The following is a 27,082-nucleotide window of genomic DNA, read 5'->3' as shown; positions in this document are numbered from 1 at the left end:
AAAGAGAGAGAGAGAAAGAATGGCATACTAACAATATTGGGCAGAACCAAATCTTCAGGAAGTAAAGATTGCAGTCCACAGGACCAGCGTTTTAGTGGGAGAGGTAAATTCACTGCAGCTTGTTTTCAGACCACCCCAAACAGACTATTTCAGCCTCCCCGAGGCTAGAAGTTTTAATTTGCCTGACATAACCGCGGGTTTGTGGGCATTCCTGGGCTGGTAGGGCCTGTCTGCATTGGTCTCTCCAACCCTCTAGCCGTCTGACTCTCTCGACTCCCCCACTCCCCCCCACCTTCTCTCCCATAAACAGGAGTTGTGAAACACAAGGCAATTGAAGAGGCTAAAATGAGCAGGACCACTAAGAAAAAACAGCCTGGCTGATTTTTAATCCTGTGGCTGCTGCTTCAACTTGACTCTGACTGGGTGGAAAAATGTTCAGTTCATTTGTGTGGTTTTTATGTCGGTTCTCTTGACAGTGGGATCAGTGTTTCCGTGACAGGCTTGGTTCTCTGGGTGCTTAGAGGAGCTTGTTAATTCTTGGATGGGTCTGGACAGATCAAGTCTGGGGTCCAGAGATTATTATTATTATTTTTTTTTAGGGATCAATCTCTGTTGATATTGCAAACCTCTGCTTGCTCGCTCAGACCTGGAGCAGCCTGAGCTGGGGTCTGCTCAAGACTTAGGAAGAAAAAGCTTTGCTAAGGAATGAGCTCTGGGAGCCGGGTCACAGAAGGATGTTCACCTTTTATTGTTTTTAAAGGAGAACACACTTTCCAAGAACTTCAGTCATTCGTGTTTATATACAAACAACAAGCGTGCTTGCCACAAACGTATTACTAGATCAGGTTCTGAACAATATCAAAGCATCGTCAGAACAGGTCAAGGTATTGAATTATTTGCAAATAAAAAATTTTTTAAATGAATTTCACTGGAAATAAGAGTTTATTTTGAAAAGGAGCTGGCTTACCCCTATCCACTAATGCAGTTTGACACTTTCCCATTAGTATGAATTAGGACGGTTTTACCAGGATCTTAAAAAGTCATTGATAAGGGAGCGTTGTGCCTCCCATTCAAAAAAGAAAACTCCTAAGTTTTGAACTTGTTTGACACTGTTGCTTAGAAAAATAATGCACTCAGATAAAAATCTTTAGTCTCTTCCTTTTCCTGCGGATTTTAAAATAGCGCATGTAGTGCCCTGGAAGTCAACCTTGAACCGTTTAGAGAGAAACCGCCTTTCTGCCTGGTTCAGCTTTTGCTTCTCCTTATGGTATCTTGTACAGGTGGGCAGCTTGTCATTAGCTTCAGGGTTTGTTGGGCACCCCCCGGTAGACTGCTCTGGATGCTGGAGATGTACCCAAGGTCAGCCAGGTGCCCCTGACCTGAGGAGCAGGTGGTCTGGATGGTTAGATGAAGACTGCATCCCCAAATAGTCAATCCAAGGCAGCCGGTACTCACCTGGACAGTCAGGTGAATGGAAGATACACGGAGTGTGGGAGCTGCATAAAGGAAGGGGAGCAGGGCTCATTAAAGAGCAAAATCACTCAGTACCATATGGCTTTTTATAAATTGTGTTTTACAAGGATGTTGAATCCCGTAGGACATGTTTAGGGTGTGATGTTAAATTTAAAAAGCAAGTTGTAAAATAATTTCACTCCTTAAAAATACATCCAAAAAATATTAGAGGAATCTGTATTGAAATGATGTGTACTGAAATGGTTGGTGGGTATGGGTTCCTTTGAATTTCTTTGTGTCTGCCCACATTTCTTAACTTTTCTACAATAATAATGTTATTTGGTGCCACCGAGTCAATTTCTAACTCTCATAGCAATGGCACGTGACACAGTAGAACTGCCCCATAGGGTTTTTTTAGGCAGTAATCTTTACAGGAGCAGATTGCCAGGTCTTTCTCCTGCGGACCTGCTGGGTGGGCTTGAACCGCCAACCTTGTCAACCTTTAGCAGTTGAGCGTTTAACAGTTGTGCCTCCAGAGCTCCTTACAATAATAATAAACTGAGACAACCAAACTCGTTGCTGTTGAGTCCATTCCGACTCAAAGCGACCCCACAGAACACAGTAGAACTGCCCCATAGGGTTTCCAAGGAGTGGCTGATGGATTCAAACTACAGGCCTTTTGGTTAGCAGCCCAAGCTCTTAACCACTGCGCCACCAGAGCTCCCACAATAATAATACCAAAACCAGACCCACTGCCGTGGAGTTGATTCCGACTCATAGCGACCCTATAGGACGGAGTAGAACTGCCCCATAGAGTTTCCAAGGAGCGCCTGGTGGATTCAAACTGCCAACCCTTTGGTTAACAGCCGTAGCACTTAACCACTACGCCACCAGGGTTTCCACAATAATAATAATAAAAAAACATAGTAGCTAACATTTATTGAGTATTAAGCACTTACATACGTTATTTCATTTGATCCTTTTAAAACTCATTGAAGTAAATATTACTATCATTTTCATTATAGAGATCCAAAAACTAAGAAGGGGGGCACAGGAGGGTGGGGTAACTTGGCCCAGGTTGCACAGCAGCCACTAAGTGCTAGAGTCCAGTGTGGAATTCAGGTCTCTGGCCAAAGTCTGTGCCTTTCAATCACTATCTCCCTGCACATGTGTTATGTTTTTTCAATTCTAAGGAAAAACAGTAGAAGGAAAGGGAAGGGAAAATATTTCATGTTTTAATCGGAGCTGATATTTTGATTAATTGTGAAATGCCGTTGCCTCCCTGTCACTCCCACTGTCTCGACTCCTCTCTGGAAGTCCTTGGGAATCGTTTCAGACTGCGTCAGAGGAAAGGAAGCTCACCTTCCCTGGGGAGCCAGCTCTACCCAGAAGAAGTATCTGGAATTCCACAGAGACCTCCCATCCAGCTTGCAGTTCCACAAACCCCACGGGATTCTTGAGCATACTCAGTACAAGGCAGGATTTCTTTTTAAGGAGGTAGGGCAAAGCATATCTTTAGAACACTGCGAGTCCTGGCGATAACCTTGTTCTTGGCGGTATCAGAGGATGTGATGGGTCGGAAGACCCAAGGAAGCACCCAGACTACCACTTACTGGCATGATGCATGTTATGTCAGGATAAGTCAAGGATTTGCCATGAAATGAGAAAAAGAAAAGCTTATTGCTTCTGGATACTTGTTACTGTGAAAACAATTTAATCAATAGTCAACTCCCTTTTTTGGAGGCCTGGCCTGGTGGTATAGTGGTTAAGAGCTTGGCAGTTCGAATCTACAAGCCATTCCTTGGACACCCTATGGGGCAGTTCTACAGGGTCGCTATGAGCTGGAATCGACTTGATGGCAACGGGGTTTCGTTTGGTTTGGTTTTGTTTTGGCTACGTGGGTGAGCCCATGTGTTGGTAACAAGTGGTTTAGTGAAAGATGGAAATATTCAGGGTGAGTGACTCTGGGGGAAGCACTGGGAAGAAATGCCAGCTCTGCATACTGCCATGTGCCCTCGCAGGCATCCAGGCCCCCAGAGGCCATCTTATCCATCCTCTCCCTGGAATATTCTTGAAGGCTCCCAGAAGGGTGGGCCTTTCCAAAACACCTGTCAATCAAAAGAACACACCTCAAGAACGAGACATTATCTCTTGTGTTCTTCAGGGAAGAGATTTCTGAGAGGTTGAAGGTTCTGAATGATAATCACCTCCTTGTTGGAAATGAATTGTAAGATAAGGAAAAGGGTCAGGAATTTCTTTCCCAAATTATACTCAAACCAGTGCCCCAGATCTTGTATCTGTTTAACCATAGGAGAAATTTCTTTTTCGTCCCAGTGCCAGGAGGGGTTGTCCTGAGTAACTTGTCTGTTTTTTTCTCGAGGGTGCTGTGAATCCTTTAACTGATGGTGTTTTCCAGTTTCTCATTGGGCAGTAGAAAGCTCAGAGTCTATTCAGAGGCCCGCTTCTAGCGTTATGTGTGGGACTTTAAGGCCTGCATTTTGGATAACTAATAACGTCAGTGTAAGCCTCATGCTTCCTACCTAAACTTTTCTCTGAGTCGCAATTTACTCATCTACTTTATATTACTTTGTTTTTGGGGGTTGCTGCTTCTGACAGTCCGCTTCTTCTTTCTGGGTTCATTTTTCTTTATGCCAACATAAATTTATAAGTTCTTTCATAAAGAATTTTGGGTGAACTTTGAAGTCTTTATATTCCTGAAAATGTCTTTATTTTGCTGTTACTCACAAATGAAAATTTGGCTGGGTATAGAACTCTAGACTTCCGATGATTTTTCCACAGCCCTCAAAAGGTATGCCCTTGTCTTCTTGCATAAATTGCTACTACTAAGTAAAGTTCCATGACTAATGATTGTTATTTCATTAGAAAGCAATCTGTCTTCTCACCAGCAGCCTTTAGGATTTTCTCCAAAATGTTCTACAGGTATGTCTGGGTGTAGAATTAGAAAACTTTATCATACCCAGCACTCAGTGACCATTTGTGATTTCCTAGCCGTGTAACCTTGGACAGTTTACCTAACTTCTCACAGTCTCCTCTCTATAAAGTAAAGTTGATAATATATCCACTTCAAGAATTACTTTGAGGAGACAATGCATGTAAAATGCTAGAACGTTGCCTGGCACATGAGGAAGCACTATAATTGTTAGCTCCTATGATTATTTTTATATTTTTATGCTGTCTGGCCAATGTTCCCAGTTCAGAGGAGATCCAAGTTCCCAAACACCCTAACTCATATCTATGCTGAAAGGAAAAGGCTTTTGTGGAAAGGTAGTTTCTGTTCCCCGTGGTCCATGAATGTGGTAATCCGTGTTTCCTGGTTGATGCATGTTTTCTTGTGTCTCTAACAGTGCAGAGAGGGTTACTTTAAACAATTGGTTGAGTCTCTATTTACTCGTGCCTGACAGCATTTCTGGGAGTACTGATTAATATCAGTGGAGCCTGTTTTTAATATTCAAAGATATCTATGCAAAGATATCTACCCCATATCCCCCCAAAAAGCCTTGTTCTTTTAAGGAAACAAAACCTGCAATAGTCCTTGGCCTTCTCCACTGGCCCCCACATCAGCCGTAAGTGATAATGGAAAGGAAATGGATTTGGCTTTGAATCCAAGCTTTGCCACTAACTAGATGTGTGGCATTGGGTAAGTTACTTAACAACTCTGAGGCTAAGTTTCTTTCTTTATGGAATATTTTTTTAGTAGTAAAACCCACCTCAAAAGTCATTTCCAAAGATAAGTGAGATAACACAAAAGAATTTGGACCAAGTGCTTGGCATTTGTTAATGCTCACAAATGCTAGTCTCCTCCCACCACCTTCCCTCCCCTGCTCTGATTCTTTCACACCAGGACTGTGCTTCAGAAGGTCTGATCAGAGAGACTTCTGGGGAGGGGCCATGGTTATGCCTCCTAGTATCTTATGTTTTCGTAGTGATTGATTTAGACTCCTCTTGTATGAATTTCCTTAAAGCCTTAGACTGCCATTTTGATTTTGCCTCTGTCCCACCTCTGAGGGAGCCCTGGTTGCATAGTGGTTAAGAGTTCGGTGGCTAACAAAAGGTCGGCAGTTCAGATCCACCCGCTGCTCCTTGGAAACCCTATGGGTCAGTTCTACACTGTCGTATAGGGTCATTATGAGTTGGAGTGGACTCAGTAACAACAGGTTTGGTTTTTGGTACCACCTCTTAGTAGCCCTCCCAGTCTGTTGATCTACCTTTCTACAGAATAAGCAAGTTCCTACTTAAGAACCATGCCCTTCTAAATTAGAAATATCTCTTTGCTTCATTCATTGATGTTTCTGTCCTTTAAGGAGACAATAAAATTTCCTTTCATTAAAGATAACATCTTAAAAGCCACAAATCCAGAAGGAGAGAGTATATAAAATTATAAGCATCTGATAGGGCCATTTCCGGGACTACATTTTCCCAGGAGGGATTGTGAAGGTCCTGAACGATTGAGGGTAACATGGAGATAGGAAAGGCACAAAGAAGAGGAAGCCCTAGAAGGCAGAAGAACTAAAGGTATTCCTTGAGAATACCTTACAACAATCAGTTATTTGGGCCCTGTGGGATCTATACTTGGCTCTGATCTTGTTGCTTTTTTGCAGGAGTGACTTTTCAGAAATAATAATTACAACAATAATAATAACTATGACTATTTTTAAGTGGAGGAAAAGCACATCATGAAAATAAAATATAATGGGAATTATGAACATGGCTTTGCATAAATATCTGTGGCTCGGAGAACAAAAAGTGCTTTTCCATTGCAGAGCTAAGCCAATAGTTTCATGGAAGCAGCATTGGGAATCTAATTTAAAACAGCCATGGCCCAGAAACTCAGAGAAAAGCTGATACATTGGCCTCTGTTCATCCCTTTGAACTTTTTTGTAGCTGACGGTAACTCAGTGCTAATTTAGGGGCCTGGAAGAGGTAATTGATGCTACAAACCCTGCTTTGTTGGCCTCAGGTTAGCAGTAATACAAACATAGAGAAACGTTTTCATCTCCAATCTTTACCGCTGAGAACCTCCCCGGTCCAGCTCCAGGCATCTTGCTCATCTGTGGTTGGAAGTGAACCTCAAAAATTTTGTGACAGTTCCTAGGGCCTCTGGTAGTCATGGCTTCAGGAGGAGGTATTCAGTTGGCGTCATTCTAAGTGGTATGCTGGAGGACAGGTGCTCCTGCTTTTCAAAAAACAATGTCTTGTAAAAAAAAAAAAAAAAAGGGTGATCAAGCTGGGTGATGAAGTCAGAACCCTCCAATTCCAAGATAGCTCAGACTTACCTAGATCAGCATTTTTACTCGCTAATAAGGAAGGAATTTGTGATTTTCGGCTTCTGAAGTCATTGTCTTTATCGTTCATCTTTGACCATAACCTCAAAGTGAGAATGGCTTTATACCACATGTGCTGGGGTTTACCCAGCTTTAAACAGCCACCTGCTTGTTGGGATCTGCCTTCTCCCCACCCACACATTCCCCTCTCCTGCCAGATATTCCTACTTAACTGCTCACACGTGCACTTCCACATGTTGAAGCAAGCCTTGACCAGCCACGTGTGGGGACCCAGCAGGGCTGCCATGTACACGCCTGCTGCTAGCAGCCTGCTTGTTGTCTGTCTGACCAGAGAGAGTGCCTTTTCCCAATTCTGACAAGGCCACTGTATGATGTTGTTAGTTGTCGTGGAGTGACCTCTGACTCGTGGCGACCTTGTGTATAACAGAAGGAAACATTGCCCGTTCCTATGCCATCCTCATGATCATTGGTATATTTGAGCCCATTGTTGTGGCCACTGTGTCAGTCTATCTCAATGAGGTCCCCCCCAGCTTTAGCAGACTCTCTGCTTTACCAAACGTAATGTACTTTTCTAGTGATTGATCTTTCCTGCTGATGGGTCCCAAGTAAGCAATGAGCTACTCCAAATGCATTCTGCCATATTGGAGCCATGCCAAATCTTACACCTGAGATAGGTGCCAACTCCTTATAGTTTCCTTGTCTGTACTCCTTACCCTCCATTCCTGTGGATCACCTGTATCTTTTAACCCCTTCCTGCTGTTACTGAGGGAAGAAATACAAGCTGTGCTAAAGGCCTTGGTAAAAAAAGCTCCAGGAATTGATGGAATACCAGTTGAGATGATTCCTCAAACAGACGTGATGCTGGAAGCGCTTACTTATCTATGTCAAGAAATTTGGAAGACAGCTACTTGGCCAACCAACTAGAAGAGATCCATATTCAGGCCCATTCCAAAGAAAGGCAACCAAACAATGGGGAAATTATCGAACAGTATCGTTAATATCACATGATAGCAAAATTTTGCTGGAGATATTATCAAAAACGTCTGCAGCTGTACATCAATAGGGAACCACCAGTTCAAGCCAGATTCAGAAGACATGGAATGAGAGACATCCTCGCTGATGCCAGATGGATCTTGGCTGAAAGCAGTGAATACCAGAACAATGTTTATCTGAGTTTTACTGACTACAGGAAGGCATTTAACTGTGTAGATCAGAATAAATTATGGATAACATTGCAAAGAACAGACATTTCAGAACACTTAACTGTGCTCATGTGGAACCTGCACATGAATCAAGAGATAGTTGTTCAAATAGAACAAGGTGATATTGGGCGCTTTAAATAGGAAAAGGTGTGTGGCAGGGTTGTATTCTTCCACTTTACTTATTCAATCTATATCTGAACAAATAATCCAAGAAGCTGGACTATATGAAGGAGAAAGTGGCATTAGGACTGGAGGAAGACTGTTTAAAAACCTGAGATATGCGGATGATAAAGCCTTGCTTGCCGCAAGTGAAGATGACTTGAAGCACTTACTGATGAAGGTAAGAGACTACAGCCTTCAGTATGGATTACATCTGAACATAAAGAAAACAAAAATTCTTACAACTGGATCAATAAGCAATGTCATGATAAATGGAGAAAGTATTGAAGTTGTCAAGGGTTTCATTCTTCTTGCATCAACCATCAACACCCATGGAAGCTGCAGTTAAGAAATCAAATGACATATTGCATTGTGCAAATCTGCTGCAAAAGATCTCTTTAATGTGTTAAAAAGCAAAAATGTCACTTTGAGAACTAAGGTGCGCCTGACCCAAGCCATGGTATTTTCAATTGCCTCACATGCATGCAAAAGCTGGGCAGTGAAAAAGAAGACCAAAGAAGAATTGACCCATTCGAATTGTGGTGTTGGTGGAGAATATCGAATATACCACAGACTGCCAGAAGAGTGAACAAATCTGTCTTGGAGGAAGTACAGCCAGAATGTTCCTTAGAAGCAATGACAGCAAGACTTCTTCTCCCTTACTTTGGGCACCTCATCAGGCGAGACCAATTGCTGGAGAAGGACATCGTGCTTGATAAAATAGAGGGTGAGCAGAAAAGAGGGAGACCCTCAATGAAATGGATTAACACGGTGGCTGCAACAATGGGCTCAAGATTGTGAGGGTGGTGCAGGACCAGGCAACCTTTTGTTCTATTTTACAGAGGGTCACTGTGAGTCGGAGGCGACTGAACAGCACCTAACAACTTCTGGAACTTCTCTGCCTGTCGTGTTTCTGACTTGTCATCTTGCTTGGGCTTGACTGATCCATGCTTCTGGGACCGTGACCATATTTTGCTTAGGACTTCTCCACCCTCACCCTCTTTCTGATATACATGGCTCATGCATTCAACCACCACTTACTGGGCCCCTGTTCTGTCTGAGGCTCCTATACATTACAGTTGGTCATGATGCAAGGCTGATATTCCTCTTCTGGTACCATCAAGTCACTGTGGAGAATGATGTTGCCATGAGAGATGTACGTAGAGAACAGTCTTTTCTCCCGTCTTATATTTCACACTTTAAAGATAAATAAGTGCCTGTGGATGGGAGCCATCAATTTCCACCTTGTTTCCTACCTGAATTCCTGACATAGCCCCCTGTCTGTTTCCCTGCCTCTGGCCTCACCTCCCTCCAGTCCATCTTCCACTTTGTTAGAGCTTTCTTTCTAACATACTAATCCAATCCTGTTTATTTAACTTTTTTCACTGAATCCCCATTGCCTTTAGGATGAAATCAGGCTCCTTAGCATGATGTAGAAAGGCTTCCCTGACCTTATTCACTTATCAGCCTTTCTCCACATCACCTACATTAACTCCTGGTTCTACCCAGAGGCACCTTGGAAGAAAGGCCTGGAGCTCTACTGAGAAATCAGCCATCGAAAACCCTGATACACATGGGGTTGCCATGAGTTGGAGTCAGCTCAGTGGCAGCTGGGTTTTGGTGTCCCCCCACAGCATGGGTGGGAGCCAGGGGGAGGTTAATCTGGGGCTAGCAGGAAGGGGAAGAGTTGCATCCTGCCCGTATGATAATGAGATACACTTACTGATAAAGCAGTGAAGTCTCCATCACTGGAAGAGTTTTCATAGCGTCTGGATAATGCCTCATCAGGGATGTTGTATTAGAGATTCCTGAATTGCCAAGGTTGGACTCAATTATTCTTGAAGTCTTTATCTGATTCAAAGAGTCTTGTCTTCTCGTGTCCTCACCAAATCTCATCTAGGTAAACTCTTCCAGGTCTTGTAGCTCGTCCTTTTATAACATGAACTCAGCATGTCCCACTGTCCTGGTCACCCCCCCTTTGAGAGCGTTTTAGTCTTTGAATGTGTGACTTCCTTCAAGTCCCAGGATGGAGCCCCTTTGTCCGTTACCAGAGTCCCTGCCCCCTGCACTGCTGTCTCTCCATTAGGTCATCCTCTGCGATAACCTTTTCTAGAACTCTGGGGGTCAGCGTACGGCCTTCTGGCCTCTAGTTTTCTCAGTCCTTTGTTTTCTCTTTTGTGAAAATTGAAATAGTATTTGCCCATGTCTGCCCTTCTGGGCCTTCTGCCACTTGTGGATCCTCAAAGCTTTTCAATGGATTCAATGACAAGTTCCAGTTCATTTGGCTGGGAATAAACTCTCCTGGACCCGGAGACATGAACTCCTGTGACTCCATTCAGTGCTCCCCGCCCCCCCCCCGCCACCATCTCCTCTCTGACTAGGGTGGCATCAGCTCTCTAGCTCTCTTTTTTATTGTGTTAAAAATGTATCCCAACATTTGCCGATTCAACATTTTTTACCTGTACAACTCAGTGACATTGATTAACCATGATGTGCGACCTGTACCTTTCATCTAATTCTCCATCACCATTAACAGATACTCAGTGCTTCCTAATCAATGATGTACCCTTTCCGCCTCACTCTCGCCCCTGGTAACCACTAATAAGCTTTGGTCTCTATACATTTGCCTTTTCTTGTCTTTTTGTGTAAGTGAGGCCGTATAGTAGTTGTCCTTTGACTGACTTATTTCACTCAGCATAATGTCTTTCAGCTCCATCCACATTGTAGCATGTATCAAGACTTCATTTCTCCTACTCGCTAAGTAGTATTCCATTTGATGTATTGTCTTAGTCATCTAGTCCTGCTATAACAGAAATACCACAAGTGGATGGCTTTAACAAAGAGAAATTTATTCTCTCATAGTCTAGGAAACTATAAGTTCGAATTCAGGATGCCAGCTCCAGGGGAAGGCTTTCTCTCTCTGTTGGTTCTAGGGGAAGGTCCTTGTCATCAATCTTCCCCAGTCGAGGAGCTTCCCAGCACATTGACCCAGGGTCCAAAGGATGCGCACTCCTGGCTCTTGTTTCTTGGTGGTATGAGGTCCCCCTGTCTCTGTGCTTTCTCTTTTTTATATCTCGAAGACATTGACTTAAGACACAACCTAATGTAGATTGAGTCCCGCCTCATTAACATAACTGCCTCCAATCCCCCCTCGTTAACGTTATAGAGATAGGATTTACAACACATAGGAAAATCACATCAGATGACAAAATGGTGGACAATCACACAATACTGGGAATCATGGCCTAGCCAGGTTGACAGACATTTTGGGGGGATATAATTCAATCCATAACATGTATGTACCACATTTTGTTTATGCATTCATCTGTTGATGGACCACTAGAGTGGTTTCCACCGTTTGGCTATTGTGAATAGTGCGACATGCATCAGTTCTCTCTTAATCAAATTTGTTCCTCCTTCTTCCCTTGGAGGATTGCTCTTGGTACAGAAGGCCCAAGTGCAAAAAGAGTCGGCGAACCGGGCTTCTCTAGAGACCTTACCCAGTTTTTCCAGGTAGTAGACCTATTAATTCCTCATCTGTCTTCTTGCTCTGAGCTGAGCTGTACAAGCAAACAGCAAAGCACTTTGATTTCTTCTACTATGTGTTCATGCCACCTCAAGTGATGGAAGACTTCACTTCCTTCCACTCCACTTTTCTCTGCTACAGCTGAACTTCAGAAGCCTCTGGGGTGAATCTTCTGATCCAGACACTAACTCTCAGACTCGGGGACACTTTCTGCCCTGGGGACTCCTGCAGCATTCTTTCCTTGGCCTCACACTTCTGAGGGTCTCACACTTTACCCCAAGTGCTTGCTTTCTCTCCCTTTTATTTCTGTCTTTTCCCCTTTTATTTTTCTTCTGCATCCTTTCTTTCTCAGCTCTCCATGCCCACTGAATACTACATTTCCACTTGTACAGTGTTTTTCTTTTCAAATTCTTCACCCTCCGGGTATCTGGTGAATAGGACTGTGGGTGGCTTGTAAGCACCGTTGTGCACATGAAGACAAATGCCCGCAGAAGTTAAGTGACGCACTTCATTTACTGGCAGAGCCTACAAGGCTCCTGACTCCAGCCCATCCTCTGTCTGGAGATCTCCCTGCATTTTCAAATAGCGCTGGAGCCACAAAGAGCGTCTAGCTTCACCTGGGAAACCATCTCAGGCCTCCAGAGACTTATAGTCTGAAACCATACTGATGAAAACTAACAAGAGTAACCAGAACAAAAGAACTTAGAGAGTGCTTCATATTTTTCCAGGAAACTTTTGACTGTATCACCTTATATGATGCTCCCCACAGCCCCTTGAGGTGTAAGAGCCCATGTGAGCCTCATTTTGCAGGTGAAGGTCAAGGATGTAGTCCAGGCCTGAGATGGGCTGAGGTGACCCTGAGCAGATGTGCTGGCTCCCAGTTCACAAACCTTCCACATGGTCATAGAAAACTAGGAAGAGAGGATGAGTTGTTTTCACCTGTTATTAAGGTGGTTGAGGCCCTGGGAGTGGGGGCAGAGGGTTCCAGTTTCAGCGGTTAATCTGAGAAGCAGCCTAGTGATGTGTTTAGTGAGGTGGGAGCCAGGCCAGAAGGTTGAGGTCAGGGCCAGCGCCAGATGAGTGGGTCTGGAGACTATCAGTCTGGACAGGAGGGACGAGCGTAGGCTTGGGGAGCTGGTTATTAAGACATGGGCAGACTGGGAGGTTGGCCTCTTGGGGAATGAGGCAGTGTTCTAGGATCTGGTACTTACTCTAGCTGGGAATTATGAAGTGTAGAGAGGAACCGGCTGTCACTAAATGGATGTCTTGTTAGAATCTCAGGTTATTTGGCCACTTACTCAGCAGGTATCAGTAAGTATCTACGTGAATATATTTCTAACATTTACAGTTTTTCTTATGAGGACCTTTTACATATGGAGCCTTGGTAGCACAGTGGTTAAGTGTTTGGCTGCTAACCAAAAGATCGGCAGTTCAAATTCACCAGCTGCTCTTTGGAAATCCTGTGGAACAGTTCTACGGTGTCCTATAGGGTCAATATGAGTCAGAATTGACTTAACGACAGTTTTTTTTTTTTTTTTTTACATATATCATATACATTTTATCTTATTAATGTGCATAACCAAATCATGGGAATGTGCAATGTTATCCTGCATTTTATAGTGAAAAAACTGAGGCCCAAAGAAGGCATTTTAGTCAGGGTCCCTAGAGAAACAGAAGTAATAAAATAATATGTGTGTGTGTGTTGTTGGGTGCCTTTGAGTTGATCCTGACTCGTAGTGCTACCAAATGACAAAGTAGAACTGCTCCATAGGGCTTTCTAGGCTGCAATCTTTATGGGACCAGATTGCCAGGTCTTTTTCACCCATGGAGCCACTGGGTAGTTTTGAACTGCTAACCTTCTTTTTTTTTTTAATTATACTTTTGATGAAGGTTTGGAGAACAAATTAGCTTCCCATTAAACAATTAGTACACATATTGTTTTGTGACGTTGGTTACTAACCCCACAACATGTCAACATTTTCTCTTCTCAACCTTGGGTTCCCTATTACCAGCTTTCCTGCCTTCTCATCCTTGTCCCTGAACTGGTGTGCCCCTTTAGTCTCGTTTTGTTTTATGGGCCTATCTAATCTTTGGCTGAAGAGTGAACCTCAGGAGTGACTTCGGTACTGAGCTAAAATGGTGCCCGGGGGCCGTGAACCACCAGCCTTTTAAGTAGCAGCCAAGGATTTAGCATTGCACCACCAGGGCAGGAAATTTCAGGAGGGTGTCTGTGTTCAATCATGAGGCAGCATCCTACTCCCTCAGGAAACCTGTTTTTGCTCTTCAGGCCTTCAACTGACTGGATGAGGCCCACCCATGTTATGGAGGATAACCTATTTAAAGTCAACTGATTTAAATGCGATCATTTAAATATCTTCATAGTGACATCTAGACTAGTGTTTGACCAAACAACTGGGCTCCATAGCCTAGGCAAGTTGCCTCATAAAATACACCATCATGGTGGGCCATTGGTTTGCAGAGTCCCACAGTTAGAAGCCGGGCCAGCCCCCCGATCCATCATTTCTGACTTCTTTCACAGATGCTTATAGCTACTTTCCAAGTGTTAAGCAATTCCTAACCTTCAGAATGTGTGGTTTGAAGAGAAATAGAGAAAAACTCCTTTGGAGCTGTTGCTCAAGGTGTTGCTTTATCTTTGGAGGCTGGAAAACCTGAATGCAGGGCTGATACACAACTTTCATCCTTTTTGCTAAACCTGCGAGTGGGCACTTGCATGGTTGCCATCCACTCTTTAAGTAAACCATGAGCAAGTCCTCTTTTTGGACTTGGGATTAATATGTGTACTTTAGTGTGTCCTGACCTGAGCCAGGCACCCTAGTTAGGTGACCATGTGGAGCAGCACAGCAGGAAGAATGGGGTGGACTCTGTGTAGAGAGGGTTCTCCTAGGTATAGAGGAGGGACTGGGGTGATAGTGCAGCCAACATGGGCCCTTCTGTAAGGAAGGCAATCTGCTGTCCCAAAGCTCCCAGAGGCTCAGTATGTGATTCAGCTCACAGTTCAAGTGCCCTTCCCTCCTCCCACCCCGCAACTGTGCTATGACCAAGAGCCAAGCCCCTCCAAGGCCTCCCCCTGCCCTGTAATGGGCACATGGGGTTCTACTGCCTCCAAACCCAAAGAATCAGGCCAAACCAAGCTTAGGGTGATCCCGAGAGACCTTATCCTGTTGGTGCAGCCAGATGCCCTGCTGCTGTTGTTAGCTGCCAACTGGGCTCCCAACTCCTGGCAGACCCATGCACGAGGGAACGAAACACTGCTCGGTCTTGCACCATCCCCGCGATTGGCCACAAATCAGACCATTGTGATCAGTAGGTTGTGATCCATCTGATTTTCATTGGCTAATTTTTGGCAGTAGCTTGCCAGGCGTTTCTTCCTAGTCTATCTCAGTCTGGAAGCTCTGTTGAAACCTGTTCAGGATCATAGCGATACACAAGCCTCCACTAATAGATGGGTGGTGGCTGTGCATGAGGACTTGAATTTGGAGCTCCTGCATGGTCGATGAGATGGTAGGTGCCTCACTGATGCCCTGCACAGCCTTCCTAAGCAGGCCTTGCCTTCAGATGTCTGGGCCAGGTAAGGGCTGTCACTTCCACCACAGACATTGTGTTGGTCAGTGCAAAGAGCGGGCGACCCAGATTCAAGGGGAGGGGAATAGACCTCACCTCTTGATGGGGGGACAGGGTGACTTTCAGAAGAGCTTGGGATAGGATATATTTTGCAGCCATCTTAAGAAGACTTCCAGCCTGAAGCATGGTTGCAGGAGTCTAAAAGAGCTGAAGCAGGAAGGGGTCTTCAGTGAGGCACACACTTCTCTGCAGGCCCATTTTTAGGAGAATTAATCCTCATAGGTTGTTAGAGTTTGATGGGACCTTGGAACCACTTGCTAGCAGTGATTTGTTTAAACTTACAGACCCAGAGAGAAGCAGGGCTGGCACAAAACCCCTGAACACTGGCCCCTTGGCTCCCAGGATGGTCTACCAGCTGTGGGACCTCACTCAGAGGGACCCAGGTGTGCCATGAGCAGGAGAGCAAAGGTCTGGCCAAGTGAGTGTCTTTACAGGGAACAGAGCCTAGGAGTGTCCAGTGGAACCCTGAGAGCACGTTAGAGGCTGGGCGAGAACCTGGCTCTGCTTAGCGGTCTATCTGGAGCTCACAGGCCCCTTGCAGGGCTGTGCATACTCGGCTGGGGTAGCCTTGGCCTCAGAACAGGCTTCCTGAGGAGGCTGGGGGTTACACATTTAAATGGGGACTCAGGAACGAGATGAAGGAGGTGAGTCTGCCAGGAGCTCAAGCTCTTCTCGGGTTGAGACTTACGATCTGTGATTTTACATAGAGGCCAGGGTTGGTTCAGTGGTAGAATTACCACCTTCCATGCAGGAGACCCAGGTTCTATTCCCGGCCAGTGCATCTCATGTGCAGCCGCCACCCCTCTATAAGTGGAGGCTTGCATGTTGCTAAGACACTGAGCAGGTTTCAGCGGAGCTTCCAGGCTAAGATGGACTCGGAAGAAGGCCTGGAGATTTACTTCCAAAAATCAGCCAGCGAAAACCCTATGGATCACAAGGATTTGACTCCATGTGGGGTCGCCATGAGTCAGGGCTGACGTGACAGCAGCTAACAGCTACAGCAGCAACATTGCCCTGTGCAGAGAACGCCATTTGGTAAACCCATACTTTCCGGCCCACTTACACGTTTCTAATCTGACTTTAAGTGTGAAATTCTTTGCTAACACCTTTGGTGGCCTTCAAAACACAATAAAATCCACATGTATGTTTTTAAGCACTCCCTGGGGTCTTAGAGACACAAATATTATTTTTCTGTGCAGATACTTGTATTTGAGGCTTCATAACTGGATTGTGAATGGGACCTTAATACGTGATTTTTTCTGATCTTTCCCTGTTCTTGGGATTGCTCAGATTGTTACATGTTGATACACATGTGCGTTCCATGGGCGTGGAGAGGGTCACCACCGAGAAAAGTGCTTTTTCTCTGTAATTCAGTAGATCTCTCCTGTGCGCCCACAGTGACGTGGGCCATTTCCAGGTGAGTTTGGTGGTCAGCAACAGCCTAGAACTGGATGTGGATAAACCACAGTGCCTAATAATTGTACCTCATGTAACTTCTATTTGGTTCTGGGGCACACATGCAGCCCTGGTGGTCTCTGAGGTTGGCTCTGTGGCCTGTGGCCCACTTTGAGCAGCCCGAGAGGACACCGACCATAGTGCTGATCATCGTGTATGTAGCTGGACTTTTTGTGTCTGCTTACCGGGGCGAATAAAGCCGGGCTGGAGAAACTCCCCTACCCTGGTGTTAACTGGCACCTGGCCCAAATCAGCAGAAATAGGACCAGAGGGCTGGATCGTGAATGCCTGATTTGCCACCCTGTGTTGAAACCCAAGCAGACGCCACCTCCCCCAGGAAGCCCTTCCTGCTTCTCAGCCATCCCGCAGTGCCGTCCCCTCTGACTTCTCGGTGCTTTAGCAAAGGAGGGTGAAAACATGCTGTCTGTCACTAGATGTTTGTTTTTTCTGGTCTTTCCTACCATAGGGTCACTGTGAGTCTGAACTCAATCAACGGCAGTGGGCTTGGTTTTTGTCTTCAAGAGGTTGGCAGTTTGAATCTGTCAGGCGCTCCTTGGAAACTCTATGGTGCAGTTCTACTCTGTCCTATAGGGTCGCTATGCGTCGGAATCGACTCGACGGCAGTGGGTGGGTTTACCAGATTATAGGAGCCCTGATGGTGCAGTGGTTAAGAGTTACAGCTGCTAACCAAAAGGTCGGCAGTTTGAATCCACCAGCCACACCTTGGAAACCCTATGGGGCAGTTCTACTCTGACCTATAGGGTCACTATGAATCGGAATCAACTCGACGGCAGTGGGTTTGGTGTTTTTTTGACCAGGTTATAAGCACTTTACAGACAGGAATCTATAGTAATGACAGCCTGTATTTATGACCTCCCCCATGTACCCGCCATTTTTCATATGTCACTCTAATAAGTGCAAGAGCCCTAAAAGGTCACAATTATTACCCTCATTTCACACCTCAGGGCACAGGCTCAGAGAATTAAAGTAACCTGCTCCAGGTCCCCCAGCTAATAGGTGGCAGCGTTGGGATTCAGACATAAGTCTCCCTAACTTCTCAGATATAAGTCTCCCTAACTTCTCCACCCTTCTTTCTCCACCACACAAGATGTGAATCAGACTTCACCCATCTCTGTGGCCCCCACGGTGCTTCGCCCAGAACCCACCCTTAGAAGACACCCCCCAGGTACTCGTAGAATGAACGTGTGGTACGAGAGTTTGGACCAGAACATTTGGCGGATGGTTCCCAAAGCCCGGCATCCAGCATAGAGATTCTGGGTAACTCTCCCAGCAGGTGGTGGCCCTTCACTCCTTGGACAGACCATTCTAGTCTGAATGCAGCAAGGTTAGTGTGTGAGAAGGAATTACGTTTTTTTAAGGGAGTTAAATATCCTTTCTGGGCCATTTAGCTACCTGCCTCCTCTCAAAACACTGAAAGCAATTACACAGCAATTATGACAAATTACACGACCATTTTTCATCGCAAAGTGGTTGATTTTAGTTATCACCTCCCCCCCACCCCAAGTATTTAAGTCCTGAGAGATCTTTCTGTATCTAAACTTCCAGGACTTCCTGTTTATCTGGGGAGCGGGAGCCGGGGTCCTAAAGGGAGCCGGGAGGAGATTTACATATTTCCAAGTGGGCGATCTCAGCCAGGACCCCACAGCTAACCTTATCCTGGTTTCCTTTGCAAATTGAGAATCAAAACCCAGGAGCCACCATCTAGTCACCCCAGGGCCCTGCACCCCAGCCCAGCGCTGGGAGCCCTGTGGAAATAATACCCTTCTCATTTTTCTCTCTTTGAGTGCCTCGCTCTTTCCACTGAAGAACCCACGGAACATAAATGCCAGAAGGCAGTCCTGAAAACAGCCCTTGTTTGCAGGGTCTCGCCTGAACGCAGACTTCCTTGTCTGCCTCCTTCCACTGGCCGGGGTAGGCTGGATTTTTTGGAGAGTCGGCAGCCCTGGGAGCCATGGTGGCACAGTGGCTTAGAGCTTGGCTGCTAACCTAAAGGCTGGCAGTTCAAATCCACCAGCCGTTCCTTGGAAACCCTATGGTGCAGTTCTGCTCTGTCCTGTATGGTCACTATGAATTGGAATCAAGTGAACGACAATGGGGGTGTGCCTTTTTGGGGGGAGCGAGTGTGGGGGGACCCCCGGCCCTTTTTGTGTTGCTCCTGAGATCCAGAAGTAGGTAGGGTCAGAAGAGGCAGGCCCTTACTAGAAAACAACGCAGCAATCCGGGGAGCAGAACTGCAGGGAACCAGGACCTGGAGGGTGGAGAGGTCTGTGCCAGACAGCCTGGGCCCCAGCATCCGCGCTAGGGAAGCTGGCCTCATGCACCCTCTGCTGCTCGATTCCTGGCTGGCCTCTCCTCTACCTGCTGCTGTCACACACCCTTTGTCACTGTTGACCTCACCACTAAACCCCAAGGTCTTCCCAGACTCTATTGTCCATGCCCTTTGCAATTTGTTAAGGCCCCCATGAGGAAACTTTTCTGCCTTGGGGGTCCTGGCATCTCCTGGCTTTACTTGGCCTCCCGGGGTGTGCCTTGCTGTCTCTTCTGCATTTCCTGTCCCGTACCAGTGACTCCGTGCTCAGCCTTGGGTGCTCTGGGACCTATCCCACTCTCCCTGCAGTCAAGTCTCACCCGCCCTGAAAGACCTCCAACTCTACATTTGTAGCCCCCAGTTTTCTTTCAGGGTACTGTCTCTTGTTGCTAGCTTTTTGCTGGATGTTTCCACTTGGATATACTTTAGGCCTGTCCAGTGTGTCTGAAGGAAACCCTGGTGGTGTAGTGGTTAAGAGCTACATCTGCTAACCAAAAGATTGGCAGTCCAAATCCACCAGGCGCTCCTTGGCAACTCTGTAGGGCAGTTCTGTTCTGCCCTGTAAGGTCACTAAGAGTCGGAATCGACTTGACGGCAGTGGGTTAGTATGTCTAAAACCAGCCCCTCTTCCTGCCTTACCTGCAGGTGAGCCCACAATTCCAGTACCAGACACCCCCTTTTCCCTTGTGTTATAGATTGCATTTGGTTTCCAGGCCCCGTCAGTTATTTAAGAATCCTCCTTTATCAGCCTTCTCCCCTATTCTGCGTTCTGCCCTTGCAGTGTGGTGTCGTGGAAAGAGCATGAGATGAGAGACCCAAGACTGGGTTCCATTCTGGCAGCACCACTTTCTGGTTGTGCCACCTCAGGCAAGTTATCAAACCCAAGCCTTCGATTATCTACAAAACAACACACCCCTGCTTGCCACGCCCTCCGCTCACTGACCTTCTCACTGCAGAGCAGGTTTCCTTTACCTTGGTGCTACTGACATTTTGGGCTAGATTATTCTTTTTTTGTGGAGTAGCGTCCTCTTCATAAGATGCCCTGGTGGCGCAGTGGTTAAAGCAGTCAACTGCTAACCGGAATCAACTCGACAGCACCGAACAACAACGTTATGAGGCAATTTGCGTATGAGGTTGATGTTAATATCACCATTTTACAGGTGAGAAAACTGAGGTTCAGATACATTTGCTTAGCAAATTTCCATAGCATCTATGACAGTGTCATGAACATGATACCAAAGAAAACCAAACCCACTGCCATGGAGTCAATTCCGACTCATAGTGACCCTATAGGGAAGAGTAGAACTGCCCCATAGGGTTTCCAAGGAGCGGCTGGTGGATTCAAACTGCTAACCTTTTGGTTAGCAACTGAGCTCTTAACCACTGCACCACCAGGGCTCCTGAATATGATAATAAGTAAAGAAGTCAGAAATCAGAATGCCTGTCCAGCTCCAAATTCTGTCTTTGTTCAGGTAAAGGCCATCTCCCAGGGCCAGCTGGTTTGAGCTGATATCTGTTAATTGCCATCAGCTGCCATCTGGTCAACTCCAACTCATGGCGACCTGGTCTGTATCAGTAGAACTGTGGTCCACAGGCTCTTCGATGACTGATTTTTCGGAAGTAGATTGCCAGGCCTTTCTTCTGAGGCAACCTCTGGGCAGACTCAACCATCCAACCTTTTGGTTAGCAGCCGAGTGGGCTGTTTGTACCACGCAGGGACTCTACCTACTCTCTAAATTTAGGAAATGAACAGATGATAAATAAAGTTAGAAAAATTGCTGGGGCCCAAATTTATCCTGGCAAAGTGAAGGCTAAATATCACGTGGGAGGGGCGGGGCTTGTCCTCCACTTGAGGCATTAAGTTGGAACCAGCACTGATAATATTTGAAGGCCTCAGTTGGTTTTGGAAACCCTGGTGGCGTAGTGGTTAAGTGCAACGGCTGTTAACCAAGAGGTTGGCAGTTCGAATCCAGCAGGTGCTCCTTGGAAACTCTACGGGGCAGTTCTACTCTGTCCTATAGGATCTCTATGAGTCGGAATCGACTCGATGGCAGTGGGTTTGGTTTTGGGTTCGGTTGGTTTTGCTGTAGTTTAATGTTTTATGAATGGTATTTCCTGTCACGTAGCTGAATTAAATACTACACTCATTTGCTATTAAACCTTATAGGCTGCAGGACATCTGTGCTGATAATATGGTATGTGGGGCCTGTGAGTACTTCTGTGACCTCAGATAAGGGTGTGCTATGCAGGCTTCTTCACACCACTGAGGATTTGGTGGTGTTTTATGGTTCCTTTTGGTTTCAAGCGTTTAGTTTCCCCTTTAAAAGGGAAAATTCTATGGGAATGATCTTTTAAATACTTTGATAGCAAACCTTTCAGAAAACTCTTCACGGATGCACTTTTGCCCTCTGGGCTGTCCCTGGCTTGGGCTTTGTTTTAGAATATATGCCCTGGAATGGCGGCGAGGGTGGCTGGACTGCTGGCCTCTAGCAGCTCTGGAGGCTTTGCAGACGCAGCTCTGGTTTCCTTACAGCGTCCCTATTGAGGAGCCTGGCATTGGTGGGGAGACTGAGAATTCCTTATTTGGGGAACAGCCAATGAAACCACACAGATACTGACATTAGGACATTCTTTCTCCAGATTATGCAGTATTGTTTCAGAGCAGAAAAGGCAGAGGCATAAAAGAGCAAATTCAGCCTCTGTACCAGGGGCGACTTCAGGGAAAGGCCAGGCTGGGCCTGGGGGTCCAGATGTGCTCTGAGGCTTGGTTAGGAGCAGTTCGCTTGGGGCTGATCCCAGAAGGCTACAGATAGGTGTTGGTGGTGTTTCCCTGAGCTCTGCTGAATGCCTCGTCAGCATCAATGCGCCCCAACATCACGCAGACCTGGAGAAGCCAGACACTAGGGGCCATACTGGGAGGGTGTTGTTCTTCACAGACACACGCCGAAGTGGGGACAAAATCTCCAGCTGCAGACGGCCTGGAATGCTGACTCTACCACCCAGTGCATCTAGCCTGACTTTGACAAACAACCCCCAGGACAAGGTACAGCTTCACGTTACCTTTTATTTGGATGGTTTCTGAAGAAGAGCAAACACAACAGCAGAAGTAGACCCTTGAGAATAGATCGGGGTGGGATGGTGAGGAAAGGAAGCTCTTTGCAGGGAGCTACACAGAGTTTAGGAAATTAGACAGTGGGTCAGGATTGAGGGAGGGGAGCTCCTGGACATATTTGTTAGACGGCAATTCTGAGAACCGTTTCATTACTAAGGGTAGGAAACGGGGCAGGCTGAGTTATGAAAGCCGTTCTCAGGGTTGGATCCAAATCGATACTGAGCTGTTGTTGTTTTTGAACAACCTTGAGAAAAGCTGTGTTGTAGCTGCATTTCCCACAGCCTGATGTCCAAGGGGCAGGGGGGCTTCCCGGAGGAATAGGCTCTTCCGGGTGGGCACAGTATCCTTCCGGTTTGTGCTTTGCATAGATTTTTGGGCTTGGGTTAGGAAAATTTTTTTGCAACGTGTACTTTAAAAAAAGTTCAAGGGTCATTTACCAAAAAATGGGATTGATTTCTTTGTCTGGCTTAGGAGAATCACTTTATTTGTCTCATAATAAGAAAAAACTCCGAAGACACCAACATCATGGTTCCAAATTTTGGAACTATCAACGCGAAACTGAAGAGATGAAACATTTTGTACAGATCAGGATAGAATTCAGTCTGAAGCTGGATTATTTCTTCTCTGGATCTCCTCTTTCTTTTTAATAAGCCCAACGAAAGTAAATATTTTCATGATCTCTTACCCTGCGTGAGGAGTTATTTTGGCTGGTTTCCTCCTGAAGAGGGGATGGGGACGGGTCAGGAAACATTGCTGCTGATTTCCTGCCTCTCAGGCTCCTGGCGGCGTCCACTGAAACCTGCTCGTCCAGGGAAAGTGCTTTGTGGTAGCTCCAGTGTGATGGGCAGGGACTGTGAAATGCCAGGGAGAGAGCCAGCGAGCCTGAGAGCCGGAGAGGCTGCAGCTCTGCCGTGTGTTTTTGTGCCCTCAGGAATGTGTGGACGTAGCAAATGACAACACTGAGCACCCTTGCCCAGTGGCGCCCCAGGCTTTCTTTCTGTTTGTGTTGGCTCTTTTCTAAGCTTGAATGATTGGTTGCCTTTGCCGAACCTTAGGCAGGCTGGAGGGAAAGAAATAAGCCTTTCCCATGGGCGATATTTCAGCAGGTTATGAGTCTCCACACAAGTAGATCTCATGGAGTTTTACTTTCTGTCAGGATGGAAGTTCGGTTAAGGATCCCACCACTAAGGCCTTATACACTTAGTGATAACACAATTTCTTCTTTGGATACAAATTTCGGTTGGGCGTCAAGCGTCCTAGAGTAGGTTTCAGAGTTGGAAGGGACCTCAGAGATCATTCTAGTCTAATCACGTGTTTGCAGAGGTGGAACTGAAGTCTGTGAGGCTGTGCACTCAGCTGGTGGTGGCAGCATTCCGGCTACCCAACCCCCAGGTCAGTGCTGTGGTCCTTCAGCCCATTGCCTCTGGCATAGTTATAGTAATTCAGTAATTTCTGTTGTGTTAGATTGTGCTGAAGGGACCTGTGTTCAAATCCTGGTTCTTTCTGTGCCTGGAGAATGGAAAACACATGCCCACACAAAGACTTGTACACAAATGTTTATCCTACACAAAGACTTGTGCACAAATGTTTATCCTACGCAAAGACTTGTACACAAATGTTTATCATACACAAAGACTTGTGCACAAATGTTTATCCTACGCAAAGACTTGTACACAAATGTTTATTGCAGCGCAATTCACAATAGCCCAAAAGTGGGAACAATCCAAATGGTCATCTACTGATGATGGATAAACAAAATGTGATACATCTATGCAATGGGGTATTATTCAGCCATGAGAAGGAATGAAGTACTGATACAGGCTACAACCTGGATGAACGTCCAAAACACTGTAGGAAGTAGAAGAAGCCAATCAGAAAAGCCACATACTGTAGGATTCCATTTATATGAAATCTCCATAGAGACGGAGGGCAGATTCGTGGTCACCAGGACCTGGAGAGAAGAGAGAATGGAGAGTCACTGCTGATGGGCATGGGTTTGATTTTGGGGTGATAAAAACGTTCTGGAATTAGATAGTGGCAATGATTACACGACACTGTGAATATACTCAAAGCCTCTGAGCCGTGGACTTTAAAAGGATGGATTTTTTTTTTTTTGTAGGTGAATTATATTTCAATAAAGCTGTTATAGAAAAATCTTGGTTGTGCCTCCTACCAGCTGGGTAACTTTAGGCAGTGACCCTAAACCCAAGTAATCTCAGCTGAGAGTTGGGGATAATAACTCATACCTCACCGTGTCATTTTGATAATTGAGATCGTAAATTTGAAGATGTTTTCTAAATTGTAAACCTCACATATACGTTGGGCGGCCTATGGAATATAAGTCCGTTATAAATTGGGTTTTTTCCCTCATCTCCGATATTCTCTACAACCTTAACAAGGTCTGGTTATATAGAAACGGCTCAAAGACTTATGGTTTGAATCAAAAGTGCGACAGCTTTTAAACATTTCTTTGAATCCAGTTAATCTGTGAATCTGGGGGCTTTTACATCCGATTATTTCTCAGAACTAAAGACCCCTAGTAACTTGAGTTCTTCTTCTCATTTTCTGTTCCTGTTTTCTCTTTCTCTTTTAATAGAGACAGCATACCCGATCCATCAACAAGACCACAACCTCACCCCAAAGATGTGTTCCACGAACCCGGGCAACTGGGTCACATTTGATGATGACCCCGCTTTTCAGTCTTCTCAAAAGTCAAAGAATTTCCCTCTGGAGAATCAAGGCATCTGTAGACCTAAAGGACTTAAGCTGAACCTCCCTGGCCTCAGGGACTTTTCCAGTGGACCTCCCTCCACCAGCAGCACCCCTCTCCCGTCTCCCATCATAGACTTTTACCTCAGCCCAGGACCTCCAAGTAACTCTCCTCTTTCTACACCTACCAAAGACTTCCCAGGTTTTCCTGGAATCCCCAAAGCAGGGGCTCATGTGCTTTATCCTATTCCTGAATCGTCTTCAAACCATCCACTGACAACATCAGGAGCAGGTTCCTCCTTACTACCTACTAAACCGGCCTACGTATCCCATGCGTCCTTGCCCAGTGACCCCTCATGTGCACGCCAAGCTCCCAAAGTGGGTCTTCCAGATGAAACTAGCCCTCACCAGACTGAAAGCCTACGGTTCCAAAGTGACGCTCCCCAGTTTCAGTATTTCCAGGAGGACTGTGCCTTTTCAAGTCCATTTTGGAAAGATGAGGGCAGTGCTTCCCAGATAACCTTTGACCCCCCAGGAAGCAGGAATCCATTCGCATCAAAGGACAAGGAGATGCCCATTGATCAAAAAAGTCTAAATCAGTGTTCACTCAACTATATCTGTGAGAAGCTTGAACACCTCCAATCAGCTGAAAATCAAGACTCACTTGGAAATTTGTCCATGCGGTGTCTGTATGCGGAAGACCCTGCTTCTTCCTTTGTCCCCCAGGCACTCTTCCAGAGTCAGCCAAAAGCCGGATGGTCCTTCATGCTGAGAATTCCTGAGAAGAAGAACATGATGTCCTCCCGGCAGTGGGGACCAATTTTTCTGAAAGTCTTACCTGGAGGAATTTTGCAAATGTATTATGAGAAGGGGTTAGAGAAACCATTTAAAGAAATACAGCTCGATCCACATTGTAGGCTTTCTGAACCCAAAGTTGAGAACTTCAGTGTGGCAGGAAAAATCCATACTGTGAAGATTGAGCATGTGTCTTACACAGAGAAAAGGAAGTACCATTCCAAGACGGAAGTAGTTCACGAACCAGACGTAGAACAGATGCTGAAGCTGGGGTCCACGGAGTACCAGGACTTTCTCGACTTTCTGACTACCGTGGACGAGGAGCTGATGAAGCTGCCGGCTGTTTCAAAACCAAAAAGGAGCTACGAGGAACAAGAGATTTCCCTGGAAATCGTGGACAACTTTTGGGGTAAAATCACTAAAGAAGGAAAACTGGTTGAAAGTGCCGTGATAACGCAAATCTGCTGCCTCTGCTTTGTGAATGGGAACGCGGAATGCTTCTTAACCTTGAATGACCTTGAGCTGCAGAAGCGAGATGACCGCTATTTTGAAAAGGACCCGGAAAAAAGGGGGATTGATATCCTTGACTATCATTTTCATAAATGTGTGAAAGCTGAAGAATTTGAGCAATCGAGAATCATTAAGTTTGCACCTCTGGATGCCTGCCGGTTTGAGCTGGTGCGTTTCAAGACTTTGTATCACGGGGAGGATCTTCCCTTTTCCGTGAAGTCTGTCGTGGTTGTCCAAGGAGCTTACGTGGAGCTCCAGTCCTTCGTCAACATGGCGCCGTTGGCTCAGAAACCATCCCAAGCTGCTTCCCTGAGGTCCTGTGACAATATAATGATACACTTTCCTGTCCCATCACAGTGGATCAAGGCCCTCTGGACCATGAACCTCCAGAGACAGAAGTCTCTGAAAGCCAAAATGAACCGCCGGGCTTGTCTGGGGAGTTTACAGGAACTGGATACAGAACCTGTCATACAGGTCACTGTGGGGTCAGCAAAATATGAGAGTGCCTACCGGGCTGTGGTGTGGAAGATAGACCGACTTCCTGACAAAAATTCAAGTAAATATTCAACACCCTATGTTGACTTGTATGTGAAGTAGCTTCAATATTTTCACCATCCTCTGGGGGGTTGAAACCAGACTGAAACGGATGCTCACTGCAGTTGAGGCCACACTTAGCACCCGCGGCTGTAGAGCTGGGTCAGAGGCGATACATTTAGTCCAACAGCTGGCTTGTTTTATCCCTAACACCTGGTACACAGCAAGTGCTCAATAAAGGGTTGGTTGAATGAATGAATGCATCAGCTCAGATCCCCCAAACCTGCCTCCAGTTGGCGCCATGGTCCAGCATTCTGCTAGAAATAACTCAGTTGGAACAGAGAGGGGCCCTAG

At 45.9% G+C, this 27,082-nt stretch overlaps 1 protein-coding gene across 1 annotated transcript in view; it reads left to right on the top strand.

Annotated features, from left to right (window-relative positions):
• STON1 (stonin 1) overlaps window positions 1–27,082 on the top strand; it is a 38,098-nt gene that overhangs the window by 882 nt on the left and 10,134 nt on the right. Inside the window, exon 2 of the mRNA XM_064277114.1 lies at window positions 24,777–26,750. Coding sequence (XP_064133184.1) covers window positions 24,824–26,750 — 1,927 coding nt within the window. The 5' untranslated portion in view covers window positions 24,777–24,823. The remainder of the gene's footprint in view (window positions 1–24,776; window positions 26,751–27,082) is intronic.

This window comes from Loxodonta africana, chromosome 26, assembly GCF_030014295.1.
Source record: "Loxodonta africana isolate mLoxAfr1 chromosome 26, mLoxAfr1.hap2, whole genome shotgun sequence".
Classification (NCBI taxonomy): domain Eukaryota; kingdom Metazoa; phylum Chordata; class Mammalia; order Proboscidea; family Elephantidae; genus Loxodonta; species Loxodonta africana.
Note: the sequence above shows the minus strand (reverse complement) of the source record. Positions and strands in the feature narration are given on the sequence as shown.